The 25,743-nt window shown below is 33.5% G+C and overlaps 1 protein-coding gene across 1 annotated transcript in view; it reads left to right on the top strand.

Moving 5' to 3' along the window:
- Positions 1-25,743, top strand: part of ZMYM2 (zinc finger MYM-type containing 2) — a 115,972-nt gene that overhangs the window by 76,403 nt on the left and 13,826 nt on the right. The window contains exons 11-22 of the mRNA XM_063102594.1: positions 2,180-2,296; positions 4,685-4,835; positions 7,193-7,365; positions 13,497-13,662; positions 14,336-14,370; positions 19,325-19,454; positions 20,246-20,361; positions 20,967-21,138; positions 22,412-22,537; positions 23,293-23,387; positions 24,612-24,780; positions 25,000-25,151. Of these exons, the coding sequence (XP_062958664.1) occupies positions 2,180-2,296; positions 4,685-4,835; positions 7,193-7,365; positions 13,497-13,662; positions 14,336-14,370; positions 19,325-19,454; positions 20,246-20,361; positions 20,967-21,138; positions 22,412-22,537; positions 23,293-23,387; positions 24,612-24,780; positions 25,000-25,151 (1,602 nt within the window). The remainder of the gene's footprint in view (positions 1-2,179; positions 2,297-4,684; positions 4,836-7,192; positions 7,366-13,496; positions 13,663-14,335; positions 14,371-19,324; positions 19,455-20,245; positions 20,362-20,966; positions 21,139-22,411; positions 22,538-23,292; positions 23,388-24,611; positions 24,781-24,999; positions 25,152-25,743) is intronic.

The raw sequence follows: 25,743 nt of genomic DNA, 5'->3' as shown, positions 1-25,743 counted from the left end.
TGTGAGCTGCCTTTTCACTCTGTTGAATGTGTCCTTTAATGCACAGAAGTTTTAAATTTTTATGCAGTTCAATTTATCTACTTTTATTTTCATTGCCTGTACTTTTCTTATATCAAGACTAAACTTTTATTTTAGAAGTTGGGATCATGCAACTTGATACATTCTTATAATGGTAATTTTTTTTGCGGCTGGCCGGTACAGAGATCTGAACCCGTCACATTGGGGTTATAAGGCTGCGCTCTAACCAGCTGAGCTACCCAGCCAGCCTATAGTGGTAAATATTGATTCTGCCTTGGTGGCTTTTCTTAAACTAGAAATTAAGGAATAATGACTAATTAGAAGAGAGAAGAATAGTGTCTGGCATGCTGCTTGTCACATCTCGAACTTTATTTCTTTTTTATTCTGTTGGGTAAACTGAACTGATCATTGAAAATGTTTTAACTACCTTTCTCATTTAATTGAAATTTGTATTTCCCATGATTTGATGAGACTCTCCATTATATGTACATTATATATTTTATTTAGGCTCTTAATTTTGAGGAATGCATTCAGGTGTGCCTACAGGCAGCCATATTCTATCTGTATATAAATAATATAAAGTTGACAGACAGAAAAGCAGCATATTTTCCTTTCTCTTTATCTTAAAACCATATCTCTTGAACTTTATATCTTCATTAGATGTTTTTCCTTTTAAAAGTAAGGTAATATAGTACAGTATTTTATCTTTAGTTCATTCATGCTGCTATAACAAAACACCCTACATTTGGTAGCTTATAAACAGAAATTTATTTTTCACAGTTCTGGAGGCTGAGAAGTCCAAGATAAGACTCTGGCAGATTTGGGTGTCTGGGGAGGGCCCATTGCTCACAGATGGTGCCTTCTAGCTGTGTCCTCACATGGTGGGAGGGGCGCAAACAAGCTCCCTCAGGCTTCTTTTATAAGGGTGCTAATTTGGTCATTGGGAGGGTGGGCTTGTGATCTAATCACCTCCCATAGGCCTCACTTAATATTATAATTCTGGGGGTTGGGGTTAGGATTTCTACGTAGGAACTTTAGGGGAATAGAGATATTCACACCATAACATATTCCATTTGTTTTGAAATAATAGTTAACTTTAATGAGGTTCAATTTTTTGGAAACTGTAAGGATAATGGTTTTATTTAAGAAATTTATTCACCTGATAGTAAATGTTTTAAATCTGCATTTTAAATTTTTTCATAAACTTTAATTGTACCGTACAGTATGTGCAGAAGTTTTAAAAATGATGGCTTCTTTCTTCATTGCATCTTGAATAGTTAGTTTTTATTAACTATTTCATACGTACAGAAGATTACATGTAATATTTGTGTGTAATGTGTAATATGGTTCAAAGGAATAATAATTAAATACCAGTGTACTCACTACTCAGGTTAGGAATTAGAAAAAAACTTTTAAAGTCCATTTATATTTATATTCTATCTTATTCTGAAAAATGTTTTAACTTTTTAAGAAAACAGTTTTCTAAAATAAACTAAAATAAATTTCTGGTATGAATACTAGTCTGTAAATTTGTTTTGCCCCAGTTTTGTAGGAGACATGATCAAGTTTTAAAGTAACATAGGCTGTTTTCATTGATGGATTTGGAATGAAAATTATGTAAATTAGATATTTGATGGTTATTGGAGAGAGCAATAGGAGCTGGGTTTCATTTGTTGGTTTGTCTTGGCAGCTGGCCAGTATCAGGATCCGAACCCATGATCTTAATATTTCAAGACTGTGCTCTAACCAACTGACCTAACCAGCCAGACTGAGCTAGGTTTTCTGTTTTGTTTCGTTTCGTTTAATTTTTATTTGGTAGTTCAGAACTTGGGCGACTGACTTCAGTATTATTTGCTTACATTTTCTTCAAGTGAAAAGTCATAGTTGAATTGTATGATTGTTTTCTTTTTCATATTATTTTGTTATTTTGGAAAATAGTAGTAATCCTGTGGCAAAAAATAAATTGAATTTCAATTTCATAAAACTAACAGTATACTAGTATAGTTTTTAAAGACAAAATTCAGAAATGTTTTTTATGTGCTGAAAAAATGTTTAAGCAAGATACACATTACTTTCTGGGCATAATAGATGTTAGATAATAGTTGTGAACAGAAATTCTAAAATACATATCAGGCTCAGAATATTTTGTTCTTTGTTATAGGCTCTAAGTATGCAGTCATCTCCAAATGGCCAGTTTGTAGCGCCAAATGATATTCAGTTGAAATGCAACTACTGCAAAAATTCCTTTTGTTCAAAACCAGAAATCCTGGAGTGGGAGGCAAGTTATATTTTATTATGTATATTATCTAGTGTTAAAATGAAAGTCTAGTAAAGTAACTGTAGTATTTTCATCTGGAAATCTATTATATAATGGATAAGATTTTCAGATTTTGTGATGGTTTGTGTTACTTATGTGGGAGAGGAACCAACAAAGGACCTATTTTTTTTTCAGGTCAAACAAAGAATTATTGAAGTTGTATTCATGGTATATTATGTTCGTAATAGTGTACAGCATGTCACTTTTTTTTAGCTACGTATCTGGAGTGACTGTTGGTACATTATTTTTCCTATTTTTTTTTCTGCCCTTATAAGTGTTACCTGTGAACTATAATATCTTCTATCCAATACAAATTAGAATTTGTTAGTCATATGCCATGTTGTCATGTAACATTTTATAATTGTGTTTTAATAAAAGAATAGAGGCCTTATAAGTCATAATATGTTTATTTTCTCTTATCACTCTTACCTTCACTAGTTTACTAATTTACTTTGTCATGTCTTTTTGCCATTAGCAACATCTCTGATCATTGACTTTCGTTTCCATAAGGGGGCAGTAATGGATAGAAGGACAAGGTGGTCCCAGCTGCCCATTGCTTTTTTGAGCAATGTTTACCTTTGGCCATTATTTCCTTTTACTATTTTTTGGAGGATGGGGTGAGAGGTAGGATGTGGAGTATGTGATAAAATGGTGTACAAGTGTAGTACTGGCAACAGACTGCTCTTTTTTTTTTTTTTTTAATTGCAACAGACTGCTCTTGAGCCAAAATTTATTACTGGCTGTCGGCAAGTCACCCAGTATCTGAATCTTAGGCAAAAGGTGGTTCCCAGAACTAGACTACATGATTTCTAAAGTACTTTGGATATCTGAAATTTTATTATTTTAACACTTTATTTCCTGGAGGATTTTTTAGTTTATTATATTGTTTGGTGCATTCAAACCAAATCATATTTTGAAACTGTTGTTGCCATCCAGTGATGATTTTTATAGTGACTAATGTCCTCTTTCAGTAACAGCAAGAAGAATGTTGAAAGCCCAGCAAGAGAGAATAAAGGAATGATGAGAGAATGAGGGAAAAAGTCAACTAGCAAGCACATAGAATAGTGTTTTATAGGAAATAAAGATCCTGCATAGACCGAATTTCAATAATAGATGAAAATGAGGTCCCTTTCACTATGTCCATGTTAGTGCTACCCCACTTTTGTAGTCTTGTTGGCATATTGCTTTTATTTACATGGAGGTTAAGTGTTGGAAGCAGTTAAGAGACACTATCACGCTGAAAGTGAGTTTTGTTTCTTTCTTAGGAGATTAAGAATTCAGGGGCCTCTTGCTTCTCACTCCATGGTTGGCAGTTGTGGTTTGTTGCCTTTTCCTCTTGTAAGTTAAATAGTCATAACAGGGCAACTTTCCACTGATGATTGCCTTACTGCATGAGTTGATTCCTAGACTCTTTCACCTTCCTCATTTTGGTCTTCAGATAACTTTGTTAGGTGTTAGGTAGATGGTTTACACTTAGTCTATATCCTCCATAATAACAGGGGAGAAAAGCTGCCTCCTTGGAAGTTTTAACTGTTTATAACTGCTTGGCTGGATATTTGAAAAGTAGCTTTGGCTATTGTGGGTTTGGGGCCAGGAGAAATAACTAAACAGTTACTAACCATGTTCCAATCAAGGGAATCAACTCAGTCTCAAGTTTAGCAGCACTCTTTGTGATGGCACTAAATAGAATACCTTACCCATGATAGATGTGTAACTATTAAGGTGTGATAGGAGTGGGATTGAGCCTACTTAACTACACTCAGCAAAGGATATTTCTTTTTGACTAAAAATGTTATTAGTGTCATAATTCTCATCTTTCTGTATTTTACCCATGTTGTATCTTCCATTGTTTTCTTCCCATTTCTCCAATTCTATTAGCAACACCAGACTGCCATCTTATTTTAGTGATACTTTTATTCTTTCACTGAGTAATTTTAGGGTAGTTAATAGTATTGAGTTTTGTGGAGCTATGTTTATTTTATTTATTTATTTTATTTATTTTTTATTTTTTAAAAGATGACCGGTAAGGGAATCTTAACCCTTGTCTTGGTGTTGTCAGCACCATGCTCACCCCGCGAGCTAACTGGCCATCCCTATATGGGATCTGAACCTGTGGCCTTGGTGTTATGAGCACCACACTCTCCCGAGTGAGCCACGGCTATGTTTAAATTAGCAGTGAATTGGTTAAACTAAGTGTCTGTGGTCTATAGGAAATGTATCCCCAAGGATTATAACAGTAAATAGGTAAATGATTTAACTTTGTTTCTAGAAAAGTGGCTTGTTTATTTCTTAAAATTTGTTCTTGAGGTGGTTGTCATATACTTACCAAGGTTCCCATTGTGCATTTAGAACAAAGTGCATCAGTTCTGCAGCAAAACTTGTTCAGATGACTATAAGAAGTTGCATTGCATAGTTACATATTGCGAATACTGTCAAGAGGAGAAGACTCTTCATGAAACAGTAAATTTCTCTGGCGTTAAGAGACCTTTCTGTAGTGAAGGCAAGTGTATATACAGTGTTGTCCATAACTTTTATTGAAATTTAATGTTTTTTTGCCAAAATATTTTAAAGATATACAACTTCATATGTCTAGAGTAGCTGTACAGTTTTAATGTAGCTGAGTAGCTGAGCAAAAAAAAAAAAAAATGAGTTTTCTTTTCTGCTGACTTGATTTGTTATTTATATATGTTTGTACACCCCTGGACCTCAGGATGTTTTATCTCTAAAAATTTGGTAACCTCTGGTTCCATTACAAAGGAAGTTTTGAGAATATAATAAAAGCATTATCATACGATGTCATTTGTAATCCTATACATTGTGATTTGAAAGTTGGTCTTCCAAGTGGATTAGAATGGTTTCCCATTAGCCTCATTTTCCCTGCCCAACTTACTGCCTAGCCTACAAAGGTTTTCAATATACCAGAAAGAAAATCACATGCAGCAGTACTACTAAGAGAAACTACTTTTAGGTTTTCAATTTGGGATGCCAGGGAAATACTGGATTCTGTTTTAGTACATTCAAGAATTCCTTCTCATCTCACCTACACTTTTGCTACTCTCGTGCCTGGCAGCAGGTTATAGAAATGCGCTCTATTTCTAAATGTACTTCTCCAGAGATAGGAACAAGGATTGTAGCCGTAGATAGGTTTGGGGCTCTTGTTATGAATGTTCCCCAAAGTCATATTCTTGCTCTGAGCTGGCTTTTACTTTCTATTCTTTCTTTGTCCCAAGGCACTACTTTCCTGTCTGCTATCTTCACCTAATATTTTCCAACGAAGATTTTTTTTACTGGATCTACTTTTTCTCTGGATTTCTACTGCTAGTTTGGGCAAGAGAAAGGTTGGAAACTCCTAAATGCCAGCAGTAGGGAATGACAGCAAAAATCAAAAGATTTATTAGTCCATTGAACTAGTGCCTCCATTTATTCTTTTCACATGTTATATAAAGTTATGTATGTAAGAGGGTATGCTTATAAAACAAGGCATTCCTATTTAAGTTCAATTGGTACATTTCACCTGGAATGAAAGGTAACCATGTTTTACTGTTATTTAAAACAAATGAAAAATGATAAATTTTGTAATGTTTCATTGAAGAGATTCACACCTGAGTTTTTGTGAAGTGACAGTCTTATTGATCGTAAGTCTGAATGTATTCATGTTGATTGCTCACATACGTATCAACGGTGTGGTACCATTCAGGCTATATGGATTTTACTAAAATGAATAGACAATTAGTAGCAAATAGATAATCGACATTTAAGAACTTAATTTTCTGTTGGAGGGACTTAACATTTTAGATGAATAGTAAAAAGTTAAAAAGGATGTGTGTTTTTTCCTGTTAAATGACCTATTTTTTGCTTTCTCTTACTGTACCTAGTTCCCTGCTGGAACCTGTCAGAAATAACAAAACATGTAATACCTAGTACTACCATCAAAATCTAGTTAGATAAAGCTAATAAAGGTAAATTTCTAAAAATGTTTTAAAATATATTTCAAGGTAACAGAAAAGTCATAGGACAGTACATAAATGATTGCCGAAAAATTATATAGCAAACAATTGCAGTCATGTTCACAGATAGGAAAGATCATGTAAAACTAGGTTGGTGAGGGCAGAGTTTGTGGTGGAGTATAATTTGAGCTCCTTATTAAAGGATGAATAGAGTTTCATTAGATAAATAAGAGTGGAAGATCATTCTACTTACTTGGCACGGCATGAGTTAAAAAGTATGGAAGATTATTTAACCCTCAGAAATATATAGGGAATAAATAAGATAGATATGTAAAAATACTTAACATAAAACATTTATATAGTAGATAAAATAAATATTTAAAGGAACAGATGAAATATTTTCTCTGGACAAGTAAATAAACCACTTTTACTTCTGTTAAAGTCTTTGACAGAGTGAGGTGTAAGCCAGAAAATTTGGCTCAAATGCCTACTGAGCTGAACATACCTACAAGTTTACTCATAGCCTCCCAGTAGTCTGCATTGTTTCATTTTTCTAAAATGCCTATTTGTGGTGTGCTGTCTCTGATACTTAAACAAAATTCGATTTAAATAGAGCAAAGAAAATAGTTCTGAGACATTACTAGATTTTAATGTCTTAAAACATACCCACATGTTAGAGAATATTACATTACCTGGTATAATATTTTGTATTCTGTTCTAATTTTTATAGGTTGGTGTTGATCACAGTAGATTTTATAGTTTTGATCAGGAGAGAAAGAAGACTTGATATGTTAATTTATAGGACTCTTTCTAGAGCTAATAATCTACTTGACTTATAAGATCTGTGTCAGCTCAAAGAATAGTTTTTCATGTATTATTTGTTTTAATATGAAAACCTTATATTTTTCAGGCTGTAAGCTATTGTACAAACAGGATTTTGCAAGACGTTTAGGACTGAGATGTGTTACTTGCAACTACTGTTCTCAGCTGTGTAAGAAGGGAGCAACTAAAGAACTTGATGGTGTCGTGAGAGATTTCTGCAGTGAGGACTGCTGTAAAAAATTCCAGGATTGGTACTACAAGGCAAGTAACTCCAAATTTTTATTATAGCAGATACTATGTTAGTCTTTTAAAAAACTTTGTAGCTATTACCACTACAAATATGGTAATCTCATTTATTTTTAAAATGTACACACTTTAGGTATAGTCCTGATTATACTATTCATTAAAATTATTTTGTCATTTCAGTTTGTTCTTTATAACTTGACATAGTATTTTCACTTTTTTTTTTTAAGTTAGGCATTACCAAAGACTAGGCTGTACCTGTATTTTCAGCAGTGTAGTTTAACAAAATGGATTATTTCTCTAAAATTTGTTGTGTCTTTATTTTACTGAATAGAAGTATTTTTGATGACTACATTGTCAGTGTTGAACATTAGTAAGTAAATGTTTTGGATAGTTGGGATATGTTTTAAAAACACTTTGTTCTTTTTTGCCTTTTTATTTTGGATTTTTGGAGACTTTTATTACTGAAAGGGCACTCAATACATAGAGACTAAAAACATTTAATTTAAAACTGTAAATAAGTGTTTGTGTCTTATTAAAATATACTTCTAAAAAGTCAAGATAAATCTCTTGGCCTATTGCATTCGTTTCTTTCTAGATAAGAAAATGAGTGTAAATTTGAACTTTGGATAGTCAGATATTACCCAAGCAAAAGTTATTAATTCCTATGTTGATAACGTGGAAACATCTCAATGCTAAATCTTCATTATGGACGCAGTTCTAAAGCATGTGCAGACAGGCATCTTCATGACTTCAAAATTGTATGATACCTCAAAGGAAAGAAACAATAAAGTGGTTGAAGTGTGGAGAATACTGTTTAGTTCATTTTATGAAGGTGATTAGTTTTAGAATACTACTAGGAGAGTTGCAGGAATGACTCTTGGTTTGTGGTTTGTGAATATCTACAGTTCAACATATTAACCAGCATTTTATAAATAAGAGGAAGATATGAGTACTCTAAGTTGTCAGAAATAGAGTAATTGAGGTGGTGAGTGTTTTGGTGCACTTTTAAAAAAAGTTACCTCATTATTTTACTGTTACTTCTGAGTAATTTATACCTTAAAAATTAAAGTTCAAATTTAAGAAATACACAGAAGACAAACATACTAATAACCTTCTAACATGCATTCCTTTTAGTCTTAACCAATCTTTGGTTCTGTTAGGCAGCGTTTTTGAGAAATGACTCAAAATGTTATTTTGATGACTTTAAATACTCGATTTTAGTTTAGCAGACACAAACGCACCTTTCTTTTAGGAAGTTTTATTCTTGAGAATTTGTTTAGGTTAATCTCAAAACAATAAAGATCCATTGTTTTTTTCTTCTGTTTCAGGGAAGCAAAGGACCACATAATTGTAGATTTGTCATTTGCTCCATTTTGCTACTTATTTTAAAGGATAATTGTTTTTAATGCTTTCATTTATGTTCAGTGATGAAGATTCAGTGAAGCAGTGCATTTCAGAGAATTTAAGAATGTATTAGTTAAATATCTGGTTATAATTATCTAGTTATGTTTAATGTCAGTCTTCTGTACATAAACACATTTCTATTATGAATTCCTTGTCTTATTTTAAATCTTTGTATAATATACACTGTAGTATTATATTAATTGTACTAATCTGAGGAGTAAAGGTAAGAGTTTTTTTGTCACATGGCAGGAATTTATAAAACAAATAATGCTGATTTTTACATGCAATCTATACAATACAGCCTTGGACATGTGAAGAGTTGCCCCTCCTCATTCGTCCTTGGCCTTTCTGTGCAGGCATCCATTACTATAATCAAAGAGTAACTTTATCCTCTGTGCTTTCTACTTGAATCAGATTATATTTCTTTTACCTCTCATGAGTCCCTTCTGTTCACTGCTACTGTCATATCATCATCTTGAAAATGTGGTAAATTGAGTCCACCCTAATTATGGTTTTTTGACCTCCTTGCTTTCCACAGTTTATCTTTTACTTAAATACTCAAATTTTTAGATTTTAGTCCATTAAAATCCGCTAATGGATTTTAGTCCATTAAAACTGTGACTTTTACTAGTCATTCTAGGTAATGAGAGAAATAAACTTCAATCCAAAAAAAAAAGTGCCTCATCAAAGAAAAACAACAATCTAGCTAATCTGGATGTTATTTCATGTTTAGTCATGAACACTTGCTACCTAAACAGTAGAGCACACACATTGTATTTTTACCTTCTTTTATCTTTGTGCTTTAGATTGAGAGACTACCTAAAGTATAAATAACTTTTACATTTTTATTTATTTAAACTTAATTTAAATATTTACTATTATGTTTTTAAAGTTTCTGCTTTTGTTTCTTTTATTTGATAAGACATTTTGAATGATCTGTGTTTTCTGGTTCATATAATGGGTTGCTTCTGGATTAAAATAGAGATTTATTAAATACTGTTTCTTCTAAATTGGCATTTAAAAAATCTGTTGATATCATGAACCAAAAAAATGCTGAGAATAAAATTGTCTTTTTCTTCTCCCAGATAGCTTTATAGAAGGAGAGGTAGATTTTACTTTTCCTTAAAGTAAATGTTTCCAGGCATAATATGAAATCAAGTGGGAAGATAGTTCTTTTGATCTGTGTAATTTTTGAAGAAGTATTTCGTTTTGTGATGGAATAATAGCTAGAATGTGTTTGATATGTGGTGAAGATAATGTTTTTAAAAGTCCACTATTTTCCAAGGATACATCACAGCACTTCTTTTTAGAGCTAAGCTTTTTTAAAACTTTATTACTTCAGTGTGCACAGTTTTCTAACACAGGTTTTGATTTGTTTTTCAAACTGGCAATAATTTTTTAAAATTAATTTTAGAAAGAATATCTAATATTCTAGCTTTAAATGTGTTTTTTGGGTAACTGAAGAATTCCTTTTACTTAAATGCTTTGCATTGTACCCAACTTCCTACTTTTTTATCACTGCTTTTTTTTTTTTTTTTTTTTTTTAACTCCACTGTACTTGGAAAGCTATATTGGGAAGTTGTAAATAATAAGTTTTAAAAGTGTTTGTAAAATCCCCCTATTTCATTTATATTCATGGTTTCCCCCTGCAAAATGAGTTGTGTTTGATGAAATAGGGAATAATGGATAGGAAGGTTGCAAGCATGTGTATATCAACCAGTTAGGAGAAGTTGAAACTATCCAAGAAATGTAAGGGACCTCATCAGTATAGACTGAACGACCTTTTGTCAGTTATTGAAGATGAAATTCCTGCTTAGCTGATAGGTTGGGTTAGGGTTTTTGAATCAGAGTTTAGTACCTGTCTGTTGTGTAGATTATCTGAACCAGTTACTGTTTCTTTTTTTCCCATAACATGAATTCTTAATTTACCACAATGATGAGAAAACCACAAAGTAGATGATGATGTAGTATTTTTTAAACCAGAGACTTACGTCACATTTATTTTCGTTCTTATGTTAAACCTTCCTAAAAGGTTTCTTTTGTGGGTGGCCAGTGGTGGGTGGGTCCAGAATGGCACTGGTATTGGTAAGGAATGATGGTCATTAATGATGTTTTTAAGTTGGCCCTCACAGTTTACCTCAGTTCCAGATGCTTTACTGGGAGTTTGAATGAGTGGATATAAAAGAAAGAAAAAAAGAAATTCACAACCTCCAAAATTTTTATTATGGCATTAAGCTTGGATTTATTGAGTTCTCATTTTCCTCTCAGTCTGAAAAAATATGTGCTTATTTTGTTTCCATTTGTAAATCAGCATTAATCTTGCCCCTTTTTTCTTAGGATAGAGAGAATCATCTAAATTTGTTTTGAACCTTCTGGAAGAAAGGAACTTCATTGTTACTATAAAAACCAAGTGTCTGTAGTTACAGAATGATGAAGTGATTTCATTGTTCAGATTATTTTGGTGGAATGGGTCTTATTTTATGCCCTTGGCCTTCTAAATTATTTGTGTAAATGAAAATATTACCATGTACCAAGAGTCAGCATGTTAATGATTTGAGTAAATTTTGTACAAATTGATTTGGGTTTTAGATGTTAAATTGAGAGTCTTGCAGCCTTTTACTTTTATTAGGATTTCTGTTTTCTAATCATTTTTAGTAACTCATTTTGTCTTTCCATTGTCTTTATAACTTAGTGTACAGGATAAACCCCAGGTTTTGACTTTGGTTGTCTGCTTTGAGTCGTGTCTCTGCATTTTTAATATCTGACCTTAAGTGCAAGTCATTCATTCCTTTTGAGCCTTAGTTACCAGTACCCATTTTGCGGGGCTATTGTGAGGATTGTAGGGAATAGATGTAAGTGTTGGCTTTTAATTGAGGTTCTCAGTGGATGAGATGGTCAGGCTGCAGTTTCATTTCTGCTTTGTTCTTGCACTGCTCAGTCAGTGAGTAGGCGTTAAGCTTCCATTTCCTTACTTTGTGCCTTGTCTTTTCTTTGAATATAAATTATAAAAGGGGGAAAGAAATTGGAACCTGGAACATTTCTGGGTTATTTTGAAGAACAGTCTTTGGCTGCTTGAGAATTTTAGATTAGAGATTTTTTTCATTATTGAGTAAAATATGACCCAGGTTGATATTAAGTGCTACTGTTACAGAGATTACCACATAATACGACTAGCAATGTAAAATTTGGGTTCACACGTTTTTGGAGAAAAGATGTGATATTGGCATCACTTAACAGTCATAATTTATACTACAAAAAAATCTTCATTCATTTAACATTTATTCAGCAGGAGAAATACCTGACCTGGAGAAAAAAAGAGCCCGTGTTCTAACATTGGGGTATGTTTGTTATATAAGACCTGTTTACCAACACAATCATTTGTTAATATTCCTGACTAGGAATTTTGACATGGTGTTTATTCATAGAACTCCTGTTGAGACATAAAGTGAGAGAGATTTCAAAATTCACAGTATAAAACTCTCCATTATTTAGAGTAATAGAGGAAAAGCCACAGCCACAGTTATTATGAACTGTGAAATACTTAATATTTGTTGCTTTATCAAAATTTCTAAGCTGTTATGCCAATCGGTAATTTAAAAAGTTACAGTAGTTCATTTCTAGATCAGAAACTTAATTGTGGAAAGAACTATATTTGAAATTAATCATTTATATCTTTTGGTCCACTCATTGATCAAGATGTTAAGAAGTAGTGAAAATGGGATCTCTAAAACATAAAAGTCTGTCTTTAGATTATTGATTCACCCTTGCATCATAAAGTATAACTGTATGAATTTTAGTTTTTTGGGTTTTTTTTAATGTTAAGTTATGAACTAGTTTGGGCTGATTGTTTTCCTAAACGTAGGTCAAATTGGTTGTCCAAAGATGATATTGCTTTTTTAATACAGTCATGTGTCACTTAATGATGGGGATATGTGCTGAGAGATGTGTCGTTGTGCGAACCTCATTAGGGTATACTTACACAAACCTAGATGGTGTAGTTTACTACACACGTAGGCGGCTATCTGGCTTCTAACATGAGTGATGCAGTGTGTTACAATGGCCAAATATTGTCACTAGGTGAGAGGAAGTTTTCAGCTCCATTGTAATCTATGGGACCACCTTACTATATACAGTCCATGGGTGCATGACTGTAGTTAAACACTGAGTGTTTTAAAACATGAAGTTCTCATTAAAATTAAATCAATGTATTTATTAAAGCTTTTCAAATTTATATTAAACTGTTAAAAACAAAAATAGAACATCCATAAATTTCCCATCATTTAAAGAGCTTGCTTTAAAATTACTCTGGTCTTGTACAATTAACCTAGGAAATCTTTTCATTAATCAGAAATTTTCAGTATAATGTGACTGTAGGAGACTTCTACAGTATATCATTATGGCCCTCAAAATTATTTTTAAATATTTAAATAATGTTGTATTAATTTGGCCTACCAAAGTTCATTTAGTTGTCCTGTCCTTGTAATATTGGTCTTTGACTTCTGGTAATTAGATAAGGGGACTTTGTCAGTTAGACAAATTGCTCCATTTTTTTAAAAAAAGTTTTATTTATTGTGGATTTTACTGTATGTGTATGATTTATAATTTTATTTGTCAGACATTGTTTTATTATTACATTTGGCAATAATCACAGAAAAACTTTCAGAAATCTTTAAAAATAGTTATACATGTGTGATGTTTTAAATCTTCTAATTTGAAATATCTGAAACCTTTTTTTTATTAAGGCTGCAAGGTGTGACTGTTGTAAATCTCAAGGAACTCTTAAAGAGCGAGTGCAGTGGCGTGGGGAAATGAAACATTTCTGCGATCAACATTGCTTACTACGTTTCTACTGTCAGCAAAACGAGCCCAACATGACAACTCAGAAAGGACCCGAAAACTTACATTATGGTATGTAATAATTTAGATATTACTTGAAAACCCTGTACATCAGTCTTTATTTTCTTAGTTTTGAATCCAAAATACTGATAATAAATAGTTGATTTTGGAGATAATTTAACAGCAATTTAAATTCCATATAGTTTCTCTGGGTCAGAATATCCTCTTTGATGTTTCTATAGATGTATTGCTATTTATTTTATTCTCTTCTAAAAATTTAATGCTAATTGAGAAAATAAAGCCTAGTTGGGGGTGGAGAGAACCTAAACAGTATTAAGACAAAATTTTTAAAAGGATTATTTATGTACCTATCAAATATTATCTGCAATTTTAGATGAAAACCATTTTTAGCAAATTGTATGTGCTGGTGGCAGGTTGGGAGAAACAGTAAAAACCCTTTAGAAACTGTGACTTTTTATTTTATTTAAGAGATAAATCTAAAAATGTAGTAATTCCCCCAAAGCAATGTATTCTTTCAGTGGGGGCAAAATGAGAAAAGGTTTAATTCCACTTATTTAGCACTGTAGTTGTACACTTTTATTCAAATTTGAGATTCTTAAAGTATCTTAAAATATTTTCTTCACTAACCTTTAAAAAATCAGTGAAATTTCATAAGAAATAGGGATTTAGAAAATTCTGAAGAAAGTGATATTTGTCTTATTTTAAATTTGTTTGTGTTTTTTAGATCAGGGTTGTCAGACATCCCGAACCAAAATGACAGTAAGTATTGATTAAGTGGTATGCTAAATTGTTATTTTTATAATGTGGGGGCAAAAAATAATTAGGCCAATTTAATCTGATCATCATAATAAAGGATGTTTCCTTTCCTTTGTTGAGACAGTGGAAGTATTCAGCTGAATTAGAATAATACCAGAGACTTCCATATGTGCCAAGAATATAAAAGTGAATTAATGGCGATCTCTGTCCGCACTGGGGAGATAGACACGTAAATGGGATCTGAGTTGAAGCTCTCCCTATCCCCTACGCCCGCCTTGTGGAAATAACATTTTTAAGTCCAATAATTCAGAAGTGCATGAAGTATTCAGCTGAATTATCCGATTTTAATACCAGGCACATTCCTCTATGATGAGGAATATAGAGATGATTATTCCCTATTTTGTTATCTTTGTGCAGCCATAGGGTAGCTCCCCAATCTTGTGTCAAAGGAATAAGCTTTTGACTAGCGCTTCAGGAAACCCCCTCTACCAGCACAATGTTAAGTGTTTTTCCCCCACAGCCCTTGAATCGTATTAAGTGACTGACAGAACTATGGAGGGAGCGTGATTAGTTGGGAAGTCAGGCTGCCATTTCAGCTGGGCTTTTTGTCTTAGAAGTCTTTTTTGTAAGCTTTTGTAATCTTCTAATTCCCCACCCGTGAACTTCAAAGGATGAGAGCTTAGCTGTATAAATTTTGGGAAAGTTGTTTCACTGTTCTTTGCATTTCCTGATTTGTAAAGTTGGGATGACAATGGTACCCACCTCAGGGTTGTCACCTAGTAAATACTGAACATATGTAGTTTTGCTCCAGACCTTGTGGAGGCAGTATGTGTAGTAGTTAATAACACAGTCTTTGACATCAGATGAATCTACCTGAATCCTGACTTCAGAACTTTTAGCTCTGTAACCCTTACCAGATTGTGTAACTTCTGAGTCTCAGTTTCCTCATCCGTAAAATGGGAGTGATGAAAAGACCTACCTCTTGTGCTGTTAGGAGAATGAAATAAGATTTTGTGCTTTACATAGTTACAGGTATACATCAGATAATCAGCAGGTGCTGGCTTTTGTCATAATAATTTTCATTTTTCAGGTCCTTCTCCAGTATTCAGCTTAAGTAGCTATAGATCCTGCCTATGGACTAGCAGAAAAATAAAAAGCATTCTAAAACAGAAAGGTTTTCACCAAGTGGCATAGTTAATTGACATGAGGTAATATTTGCAGAATGGCAAGAGGTACAACATTGAGCAATCCTAAGACATCTATGATTTTGGACACCTTGTTCTTAAGTGGGGATATCAGAGTATTTTTCAGTTCATATCAAACTTATTCAGTGCCTGGTATGTAGTAGATACTGTTTACAAGTAATTCTCCCCATAATACAATTGAGTGACTTGCCCAGTGTCACACAGCTGTAGTGTTAGAACCAAGTTCCTTAGCTCCTTGTTCAGACAAGGCTCTTTCTCTTATAACTAATGAAGTGTGTGGTTTGAAATTCAGATGAATCTGGAATAAGCTCATCCTAGTGCCAGTCCCCTTGTATAATTTGTATATGTATATACAAATGTATATGTATATGTATAATTTGTAACTAGTAACATTTCCACTATAAACAATTTTGTATATATATACTCTACCCTTCCAGATCTTTCAAAAAATGCACAGATAAAATTTTTAAGGTACAGTCGATATTCATGGATTCCATATTTGCAAATTTGCCTACCCGTCAAAATTTGTTTGTACCCCTAAACCAATACTTAAGGTGCTTTCACAGTCATTTGCAGATGTGCAAAGAGACGAAAATTTTGAGTTGCTTGATGCACATGATACTCATGTTCCCAGTTGAGGTAGAACGAGGCGATGCTATGTACCTTCTTGTTTCAGTTCATACTATGAACAAGTATCCTTTTCATGGCCTAATTAATGCCATGTTTTTGCATTTTTGTGCTTTGTGTTTATGATTTTGCTGTTTACAAGGGCCCACAAGCATGGTGCTGGAGTACTGTCCGGTGTCCCTAACCACAACAAAGCTGTAATATGCCTTACAGAGAAAATACTTCTTATATAAGTTTCATCCAGGTGTGAGTTACAGTGCTGTTGCTATGAGTTCAATATTAGTGGATCAACAATACAGTACAGCTAGAGAAAAGAAGAGGAAGTTTGTCAGTCTGTATGTGAGGCCACTCCAAGTGCTAGAATAACAGTTCTAAAAAAATAAAGTAACAGTTCTAGTGTTGGTGAAGCTGTGGAAAAGATAGAATAGTGACTGAATTTGTGGATTCATGAGATTATGACCGATTTAATAAAAGCATGGTGAACAATGTTGTTGTGAGACTTTCAGCTCGCAACACGTGACCCAGGATTAGGAAAATGTCAAACTCTTCTCAGCTAGTGCTGGCTGGCTTGAGTATTTTCAGGCAGTATGGTGTGGAAAATGTTAAACTTGAAAGTGAGATGGGTTCTGCTAAGTGTTATACAGGGAAAGGTTATAGAAGAGCTAGTTTTCAACATTAATGAGACTGGCTTATTTTTACAAAGTTGTTGGCAAACAAACGTGTATAATGCAAGTGGTCTCCAAAGCCTCTGGCTTTAAATCATTCAAAGTCTGTGCAACCTCGCTATTGTATACCAGTGCCAAGGGCAAACCCCTAATGATGTACAGAGCCTAACATTCATGAGTGCTTACAGGGAAAAACATGAATATTATGTCATTCCATTGGAGGTGGGACAAAAAACATGGCTGGTGTCTAAATATTCTAGGATTGGTTCCACAACTGCTTCCACAACTGTTCATCCAAGAAGGTAAACACTATCTCCAGGGTGAAAACTTTGCCTTCAAGGTTTAATTATTGGATAATGACCCAGCCCATTGCTGTGAAGGACTTGAAAATGCCCACCCCAACACAGGAGTTCTTTTCATGCCTTCAAATACTGTCTCTTATTCAGCCCCTTGCTCAGGGCACACTAAAAACTTTCAAGGCACACTTCACGAGGGAGTTTATGTCAAGGCTTGCCAGGTTCTTGATGCCAACACAGAGACCACCATGATGGAGTACTGGAAGTCAGTCACTTGATGCAACTTACTGACAGTGTTGACACAGCCTGGGGCAACATCAAGCAGACTACTTTCAATAACTCTTAGGAAAATGTTTGGCCAGACTGTGTGAAAAATTTCAAAGGTTTTGAAGGTGTTGCAGAAAATATAAAGAACAGTGTTAAAAACATAATGCATATTGTTCAGCAAATGAGTGGAGAAGGCCTTGGCAACATGAAGGAAGATAATATTGGAATGGAATTTTGGCTTAGGAGAAATTGTCAACAACATGGAAAAATGTGACCCTATGCTTGAGCACAGCCTCAAATTTTAGCACCACTGCATACATGCCTTACATCAAGAGGCTTAAAGATTTGAGGGAAAAAGCCAAGCATTCAAGGCTGGCAATTTTGGGAGCCAGTTTGGGAGGAAAAATTGCTGACACTCAACAAGTCACAAGTGCCAGTTATACCAGCTTATCCTTTGGTTTTCATGGGCCATGCCAAGGTCAAGAGGTTAAACCACACAGTGCCCTGCTCTATCACACATCCTGCAGGTCCATCCACAATAAAATTTTAATGTTTTTAGAAAACTTTAAATGCTTAATCTTTGTTTAATGTTTTCAGGACTTTATTTGCATTACTGTACAGTATACAATATGTGTGTACTGTGTGTGGTTAGTGTACAAAATGTGTACTGTGTGAGTATTGTGTAGTGTGTGTGTGCTGTGTGTGAATACTGTACAGTATGTGTGTGCTGTGTGTGAGTATTGTATTTGTGTACTCTGTGTGTATGACTAAGTTAAAGAGTTGATAGTGTCAATACAGTAGAATACATTACACAAAAATGCTGTGATTGATATTAGAGTCTTCTCTTCTTTTGGTGGTTGGCCTGTACAGGGATCCAAACCCTTGACCTTGATGTTATCAACACTGTTCTATACCGAGGGAGCTAACCGGCTGGCCCTAAAATGCTGTAATTGAAATATTGTTTTGTTAGAAAGAAATACTAAATATAGTTATTTGTAAGAAATATTAAGTAAACTGTCTTTAAACAGAAACAAGATTATGTATTTATCCATTGATGAACATGTTGTGACCAGAGGCTCATACCCTGTATTTCCCCATGGAGCAGTGGTTCAATATTTGCTAATTCTGGGTTCCAGGCAACTGTATAGAATATAACTACTGTGAATAATAAGGATTGACTGTATTATATTCTGTATATGCTTTTTTCCCATATCAGTAAGTTATACTGAGTGTACTTTACCTTCAGTCTCTTATGGACAGATCTTCAGTTATGTGAGATTTTTCTTAAGTAGGCTTTTGTTTTGTTTGTAATGCAAATAATGCTACAGTGAAACTGGTGTAAAACACCTGAGCAACTGTATCTATAGGATAAGGTTTCTAAAGTTGCAGTTGCTGGGCCACAGGAAATACACAACTTTAAGTTTGATGATTCCTTTGGTCATTCTTTTCATCATTTTCTTGCCTTTCCAAATTAGCATCATATTTTAAACTGTTTATCCAGTAGAGGGAGCTAGAGTGTCAGCCATAATAACTGCAAGAAGTTTTCTCAAATAAATTTAAAAGAGCCTAATTATTTTCACAGTTTGGGTTAACAACCTTGATTTTGTACTGAAAAGTGAGAATTGTTTTTTCATATTCTTCTTAAAAAATGCTTTGAAGGTAACACAAATCTATGGAATAAATAATGCCTACTACTTTGCCAGTCCTTAGGATAGATTCACATTGATCCTTCCATATTAAGACTATGGTAAGCACAGTGATAATAGAATAATTTGGTTATACTCTTTCACTTCTGTGTGTTTTTCTCTGTATGGCTTAGAAACCAGATATTCATTAGCACGAGGAAGTAATGAAAATTAGAGGCAAAATAAAAATGTTTCTCTTTGTTTCTCTATAGGGTTCAGCACCACCCCCTTCTCCAACACCTAACAAAGAGATGAAGAACAAAGCCGTTCTTTGCAAACCTTTAACAATGACAAAAGCTACTTACTGTAAACCTCACATGCAGACCAAATCTTGTCAGACAGGTAACAGGAAAAATTGACTTCCCTATAGTTACATCTCACTTAATGAAGTACATGTTTTTCTTGAATGACAGGCTACAGAATAGATTTATTTGGTCATTTTGTCATCTTCTGTTGATTTTGCTTATTCATTTTTAGACATTACCTTGAAAATACAGCGTTTAAAATAATTTATTATCACTAAATCTCTGATAAAGGTCTAGAATACAAATTATGTCAAAAGTGAAAAACTATTGTATCAAAAATGTTCTTTGGCCTACTAAAATTACAGTGTTCCCTTTGAGAAAATCATCTAAGTGTGATTTGTATGATAATTCTATTTTCTTCCTGTCACAATGAGATGAAATAATTCAAATAATTATTTTCATTAAATTTACAATGTTAGCTCTATTCTAATTGATTAAATCTTTTTGGAGGGAGAATGAGGGAAGGATGGTAGGGTTTCTGGAACTATACGATGTTTTCAAAGGATTTTTTTTTTTTTTAAATATTTTTTTTTGTTGATATACAATGTGGTTGATTATTGTGGCCCATCACCGAAACCTCCCTCCCAAGGATTTTTTTTTTTTTAAACAAAAAATAGCCTAAATTCTATTTGAGCTCTCTATAAATTAGAATAGCTCCTGCTTTCTGTTTTGTTATTTTTAAGGTACCTAATCTTGTAAAACCTGGGAATTTTTTTTAATGCGTTCTGAGGTAGTTAGGATTTTCTTTGTTATCAAATTATTTTAACATTGAACAGCTATATATAGTGTTAGTTAACATTTTTCCTTAAACACACTTTGTGTATCTAGATGATAATTGGAAGACAGAATATGTTCCAGTGCCTATCCCTGTGCCTGTGTATATCCCAGTACCTATGCACATGTACAGTCAGAATATTCCTGTTCCTACTACAGTTCCTGTTCCTGTAAGTCAAATTCTAAGTTGTTTTTCATTTTGAGATTTATCAGGCACACATGGGAGAACAGTGTAGTTGCAATTACTAGCTTAGTGGAGTTAGTAAAACCATCTTTGCCTTTTTTCAACAACTAATTTAGATTTGGTTGAATCTCTGTTGTCATGATTGCTTTGTGTTTAATGGGAGTGAAGTTTAGCACATGTCTGCTTTAAGCCTATTGTGTTTTATATTTGGGTTCATTTTGAAAGAAATATTTGTGAAGTCATCAGGTTTAGAACTGAAACATAGAGTTTCATGTAAAATATCATTACATTATTTCATTCCAAATCCCTTGTAGTACTTAGAACACATTGTCAGGCCTTGGCTATTACAGTCCCCTAGGGGACAGAAATAACTTAAAAATTATTTTCTTTTAATTTTTGTTTTAAAAGGTAGCTGTTTGTATTCTAGGCTTTTCATGTCACAGTTGACATCTTAGGTTTTATATGTGTCCTTTCCAAAGCTTTCACCCAATGTGGTATTATAAGGTAGATTATGTCTCAGAATAATTTTTAATTTGAAAAAATATCTTTTAATGTTTAATAAACTGAACACTAAATGGTTTGGTTAATTAGGTGCCAGTTCCTGTTTTTTTGCCTGCTCCATTGGACAGCAGTGAGAAGATCCCTGCAGCAATTGAGGACCTGAAAAGCAAAGTTTCTTCAGATTCTCTTGATGCAGAGTTGCTTACAATGACAGATATGATGACTGAAGATGAGGGGAAACCAGAGGCTACCAACATCAACAGTGAGCTACACTGTATTACACCTTGTGAATAAGTGTATTGTTGGTTTTTTATGTGTTGTAATTGTTACAGTATTTCCTGGGGAATATCATTGTGCTTCAACTTGATATTGGAGTGGAGGGAAGCATTATAACAAAAATGTACTTTATATTAAGAGATTCACACTATATCGAGCCTGGTGCCCTTTAATGCCACGCCCAGTCTCCAGAGCAGGAATTTGTATATTCTCTGTTTTAACAATAACAGAATTTGATTCACAAAATCAACTCAAAATTATTCTTGTTAATGGAGTAGCACAGATACAGAACTAACTTGTAGTGGGCTTTAATAATGAGCCAGACTCTTACTTTGTACTAGTTATTTTGTTTTATTGCTTATACTAATAAAATAATGTGCATTATCTAAACCAGGGATTATCTGAACCCCTGTTAGGGCAGTGCTTGCTACATGGTGTAGCATGAGGAATGTGTTGTGGGTGATTCTACATCTCTTGGAATATTTATTCCTACCCTTAGCCCTCTGGTGACACCCAGAGTCTTGTTTCAGCCATGAACTGCCTGATTACTTTTACCTGGAGGACAACTGAAACGCTATGATTTTCTGTGGATTTCATAATATGTGACGAGTGTTTTTGAAGCACTGTGTCAAGGAGTTGTGAACTTAATTTAGTGGGTTGCAACCACTGTTTTTTTCAAAGAAGTGGAACAGGAAAAAAATATATGCGAGAGTCCCTCATGTAAAGGATAAATATTGTTTTGTGAAATTTGTTTCCAGTGTGCGTATGTGAGTCTGTCTGTTTCCCACCATCACCCTGTAGCATGTACTGGATAAAATGCATTTCTTACTGCAGTTAACGCACAGGAATATTTGAAAACAACTGATGAAAACATTAGAAGGCCATTGTTAATAAGCATGTATTGAAAGATGTGGGAAACTATGGTCAAAATTCAAAAAGAGTGTTGAAAATTGCAGTTACCTAGAGATTGCTTTCAGAAGTTCTCTGCATATTGAGCTTGTCTTACTACCGAGCATGCCTATTAACTTATGAAGGAGACAAAGTTTATAGGATTAAAAGTTTTCATGTATTTATGATTAATTATAATTATGAAGTTTATAATAGTTTACATTATAAGATAGCTATATGCCTTTTTGTATTGTGGCATAAGTATTCTTGTATTGCATTTACAATTAAATGATTTTCTTTTGCCAGATTAAATACAAGTACTATTGGGGTTTTCTATTTTGACTTCTGATGATATTATGGATTGATTATAGGTGTAATTATTGAAACAGATATAATTGGTTCAGACCTCTTGAAGAACTCTGACCCAGAGACACAGTCCAACATGCCTGATGTACCATATGAACCAGATTTGGATATTGAAATAGATTTTCCCAGAGGTACTAAAAATGCTACTTTATTGTTATGGAATTTAGTTATGGAGTCAACTGTGGTTGTGATCATTAAGCATTTAATGGTTGTGTCATTGCCTTTAATGTTTGTATCTGTTTTCCAAATAAAAATTAACAGTTAGCTCCTGAAGTGAGAGATAAGATTGAAGTGTAGGGACTTAAAAGAATTTCTTAGAGCCTTAAAAAATAACATTCTGAAAGCAATTTATTATGAAAAGTTTGAAGATAGAGAAAAGAATAAAGAAGTGTTTGTGTCTTTTTTAATTTAAAAAAATGTTGTTTAAAGGTCTTTTGCAAATTAAGTTCACCTTCAAAGGGAAAAAATTACTTTCAGGTCTTTTGTAAAAGAAATGTTTCATTTTTCTTTATTTTCTTACTCTATGGATAGTTCATGAGCACACTGAGTAGAATGTAAAAATTTTGTTTTTGGAAAAAGATTTAATACATTGAAACAGATTTGCTTTGAGACCATTTAGATCTTATAATTGAATTTTAGGTTATAATAATTTTTCTGATATTACACATTCCCATGAAAATCCTGTGTTGGTATTCATAATACTTATGGCTTTTTAGGAGTCTGAACAGGGTTTATGAGAACTCACAGACCGTGTTAGGTCCAGCCTAGGCCAGGTTATCCCCATTTGCGAATGCTTGTTCCCATTCTGTGGTTAGTTCTTTGTTGGCTGTGTGTAACATAACCTGTGATAATACGTTTGAAATAAAAGTTCTGATTTGATTGTCAGCTGCTGAGGAGCTTGATGTGGAAAATGAATTTCTATTACCACCTGTTTTTGGAGAAGAATATGAGGAACAGCCCAGACCTCGATCTAAAAAAAAGGTACAAAATTTATGAGTATTCTTGCATTCACTTAATGTCTCTGTATAGCAGTATCTCTATAGGCACAGAGGAGCATACAGAAAATTTTGGTGTGTAATAATATACCTATAATATGGGAAGGTACTTTGTTTTCTAAGTTGAAAAAGACTTTAATGGGTAATTTATTTCTGTTGTAATGAAAATGTCTCAGATTTAGTTGTTTTATCATAGAAGAAGAGTGGATATTATTGCCACTTAGTTTTTCCTTTTAAATTTATCTTGTTATAAGATCAGAATAAAAACATTTACTAAAAATGTAAATTCAATTTTTTGACAAGGATTGAGACTATTTTCTAGGGAGCTGTTTTTTCCACCATTATTTTTGGTGAGCTTAATCAGCAAGGATGAAGTAGCTGGTCTCTTTTAAGCACACCAACACATAGAAAGAAGTGCTGGACAGTTTGATCATTCAGGTAGATCAAATCTGAAGGTATTAACAGGTGTAATATTCTATCAACAACTTTCTGTGTTTCTGATTTCCAACATAAAGCAAGATCAAAAGATACATTAAGAAAGTTGGCTTTCACAAATTTCCTTAGAAAGAAAGAAAACTGAAAAAGCAGTAAGTACCTGCAGTAGAATGAAAAGTGGACTCCTGCTTGATACCATGTACAAAAATTAACTCAAGATAGGTCAGAGACCCCTAATGTAAGAGCTAAAAATAGAAAACTCTTAGGAGGGTTAGGCATAGTTTCTTAGATACAACACCAGAAACACAAGGAAGAAAAATAAATAAATAAATAAATTGGACTACATCAAAATTAAACTTTTGCACTGCAAACACAGTACCCTCAAGAAAGTGAAGAGTTGAGTGGTCATTTCCTATAATGTTGAATTGTTGAAAAGTTCTTCAGTTTCTCTTTCATTAGTATTTAGATTCCTTTTATTGTAGATTATTAGATCATTCATTGTCTTATATTATTTTTTCATCATTAGTACTGACTCAGTAAAATTTAATATGATTTTGCTATACAAAGTAGTTTACTTAGAAACATGATATTCCTGGAGGTGTCTTTCAAGAAATGTTATAGATATCAAACTATTGTTAGTTTCAGGAATACCAGTCAATTCTAAGCAAATAAATATATTTCTCTTTAATTTGCTGTTGTTGAGGGATGGCTTATATATGAGTCATAAAATAATGTAGGCTTCAAAAATGACTTTACAATGGTGTTTTTCTAATAGGGAGCCAAGAGAAAAGCTGTATCAGGATACCAGTCTCATGATGATAGTTCTGACAATTCAGAATACAGCTTTCCTTTCAAATACACATATGGTGTAAATGCATGGAAACACTGGGTCAAAACTAGGCAACTCGATGAAGACCTTCTGGTATCAGATGACCTAAAATCTCGTAAGTGTTTGAATTTTGTTTCTCCTAAGTCCTAGTTAATATCAAGATTTCTGTTATTGACTAGCTTTAATTTTAAAAAACATTAAGTGTAGCTTAAAACACTTCTAAGAATCCATTTTATTTTGCTTATGAAGAATACATTAATTTCAGAAAGTTTCTTAACCTTACGTAAGACAGTAAATAATAACAATTACTGACTTTTATTTTATTTCTTTATAGCTAAATCGGTAAAGTTAAAAGAGGATCTACTCTGTCACACCACAGCTGAGCTTGACTATGGGTTAGCCCATTTTGTCAATGAGATCCGACGGCCAAACGGAGAGATTTATGCACCTGACAGCATCTATTATCTTTGCCTTGGAATACAGGAGGTTAGTAATTTGATGGCTGCTTTCACATATAACATTAATAAGAAAAGCTGTTGTGGTAGTTCTCGGACCGAAGAGTGTTGTGCCTCCAAAATATTAAGGGTAGTTTTATGGAACCTTTATTTGCTTTCCAAGAAAGACAAAGAAGAATTTATCTGTTTGGAAATACTAGTTGTATTCTTTTAAATACAAGCCTACTTCAAAAGGTTCACAGAGAGATTCATATTATCTTTTAATCATTTTTCCATGAACTTTTTGAAGTATTCTTGTATATGTTCCTAAAAACCTTCAAGTTCTCCAAAACTGTGTACCAAAACCAAAAACAATTATAGGGGAAAAAAAGGGTACAGACAAGCCACTCAAAACTCATGCATCTTTTATAACAGGTCTAACAAAGTTGTATATTTGCCACTAAATATATACGATAATCGGGACGACATCATTTCTTCCTTGCCAATTGAAAATAAATGAATTCACATTATGGGGCATGATGTATAGCCACATCTGGCTGTAGATCCATTCTGATCTACATGTAAACAGAAAAATGTCTTGCCTCTGTGAATAGTAGGTCTGTTTTATATGCTTTTGATGTCTT

The sequence above is a fragment of the Cynocephalus volans genome, chromosome 7 (assembly GCF_027409185.1).
Source record: "Cynocephalus volans isolate mCynVol1 chromosome 7, mCynVol1.pri, whole genome shotgun sequence".
NCBI classification, from domain to species: Eukaryota; Metazoa; Chordata; class Mammalia; order Dermoptera; family Cynocephalidae; genus Cynocephalus; species Cynocephalus volans.
The sequence above is the reverse complement of the archived record's forward strand: the minus strand, read 5'-3'. Positions and strand labels throughout refer to the sequence as shown.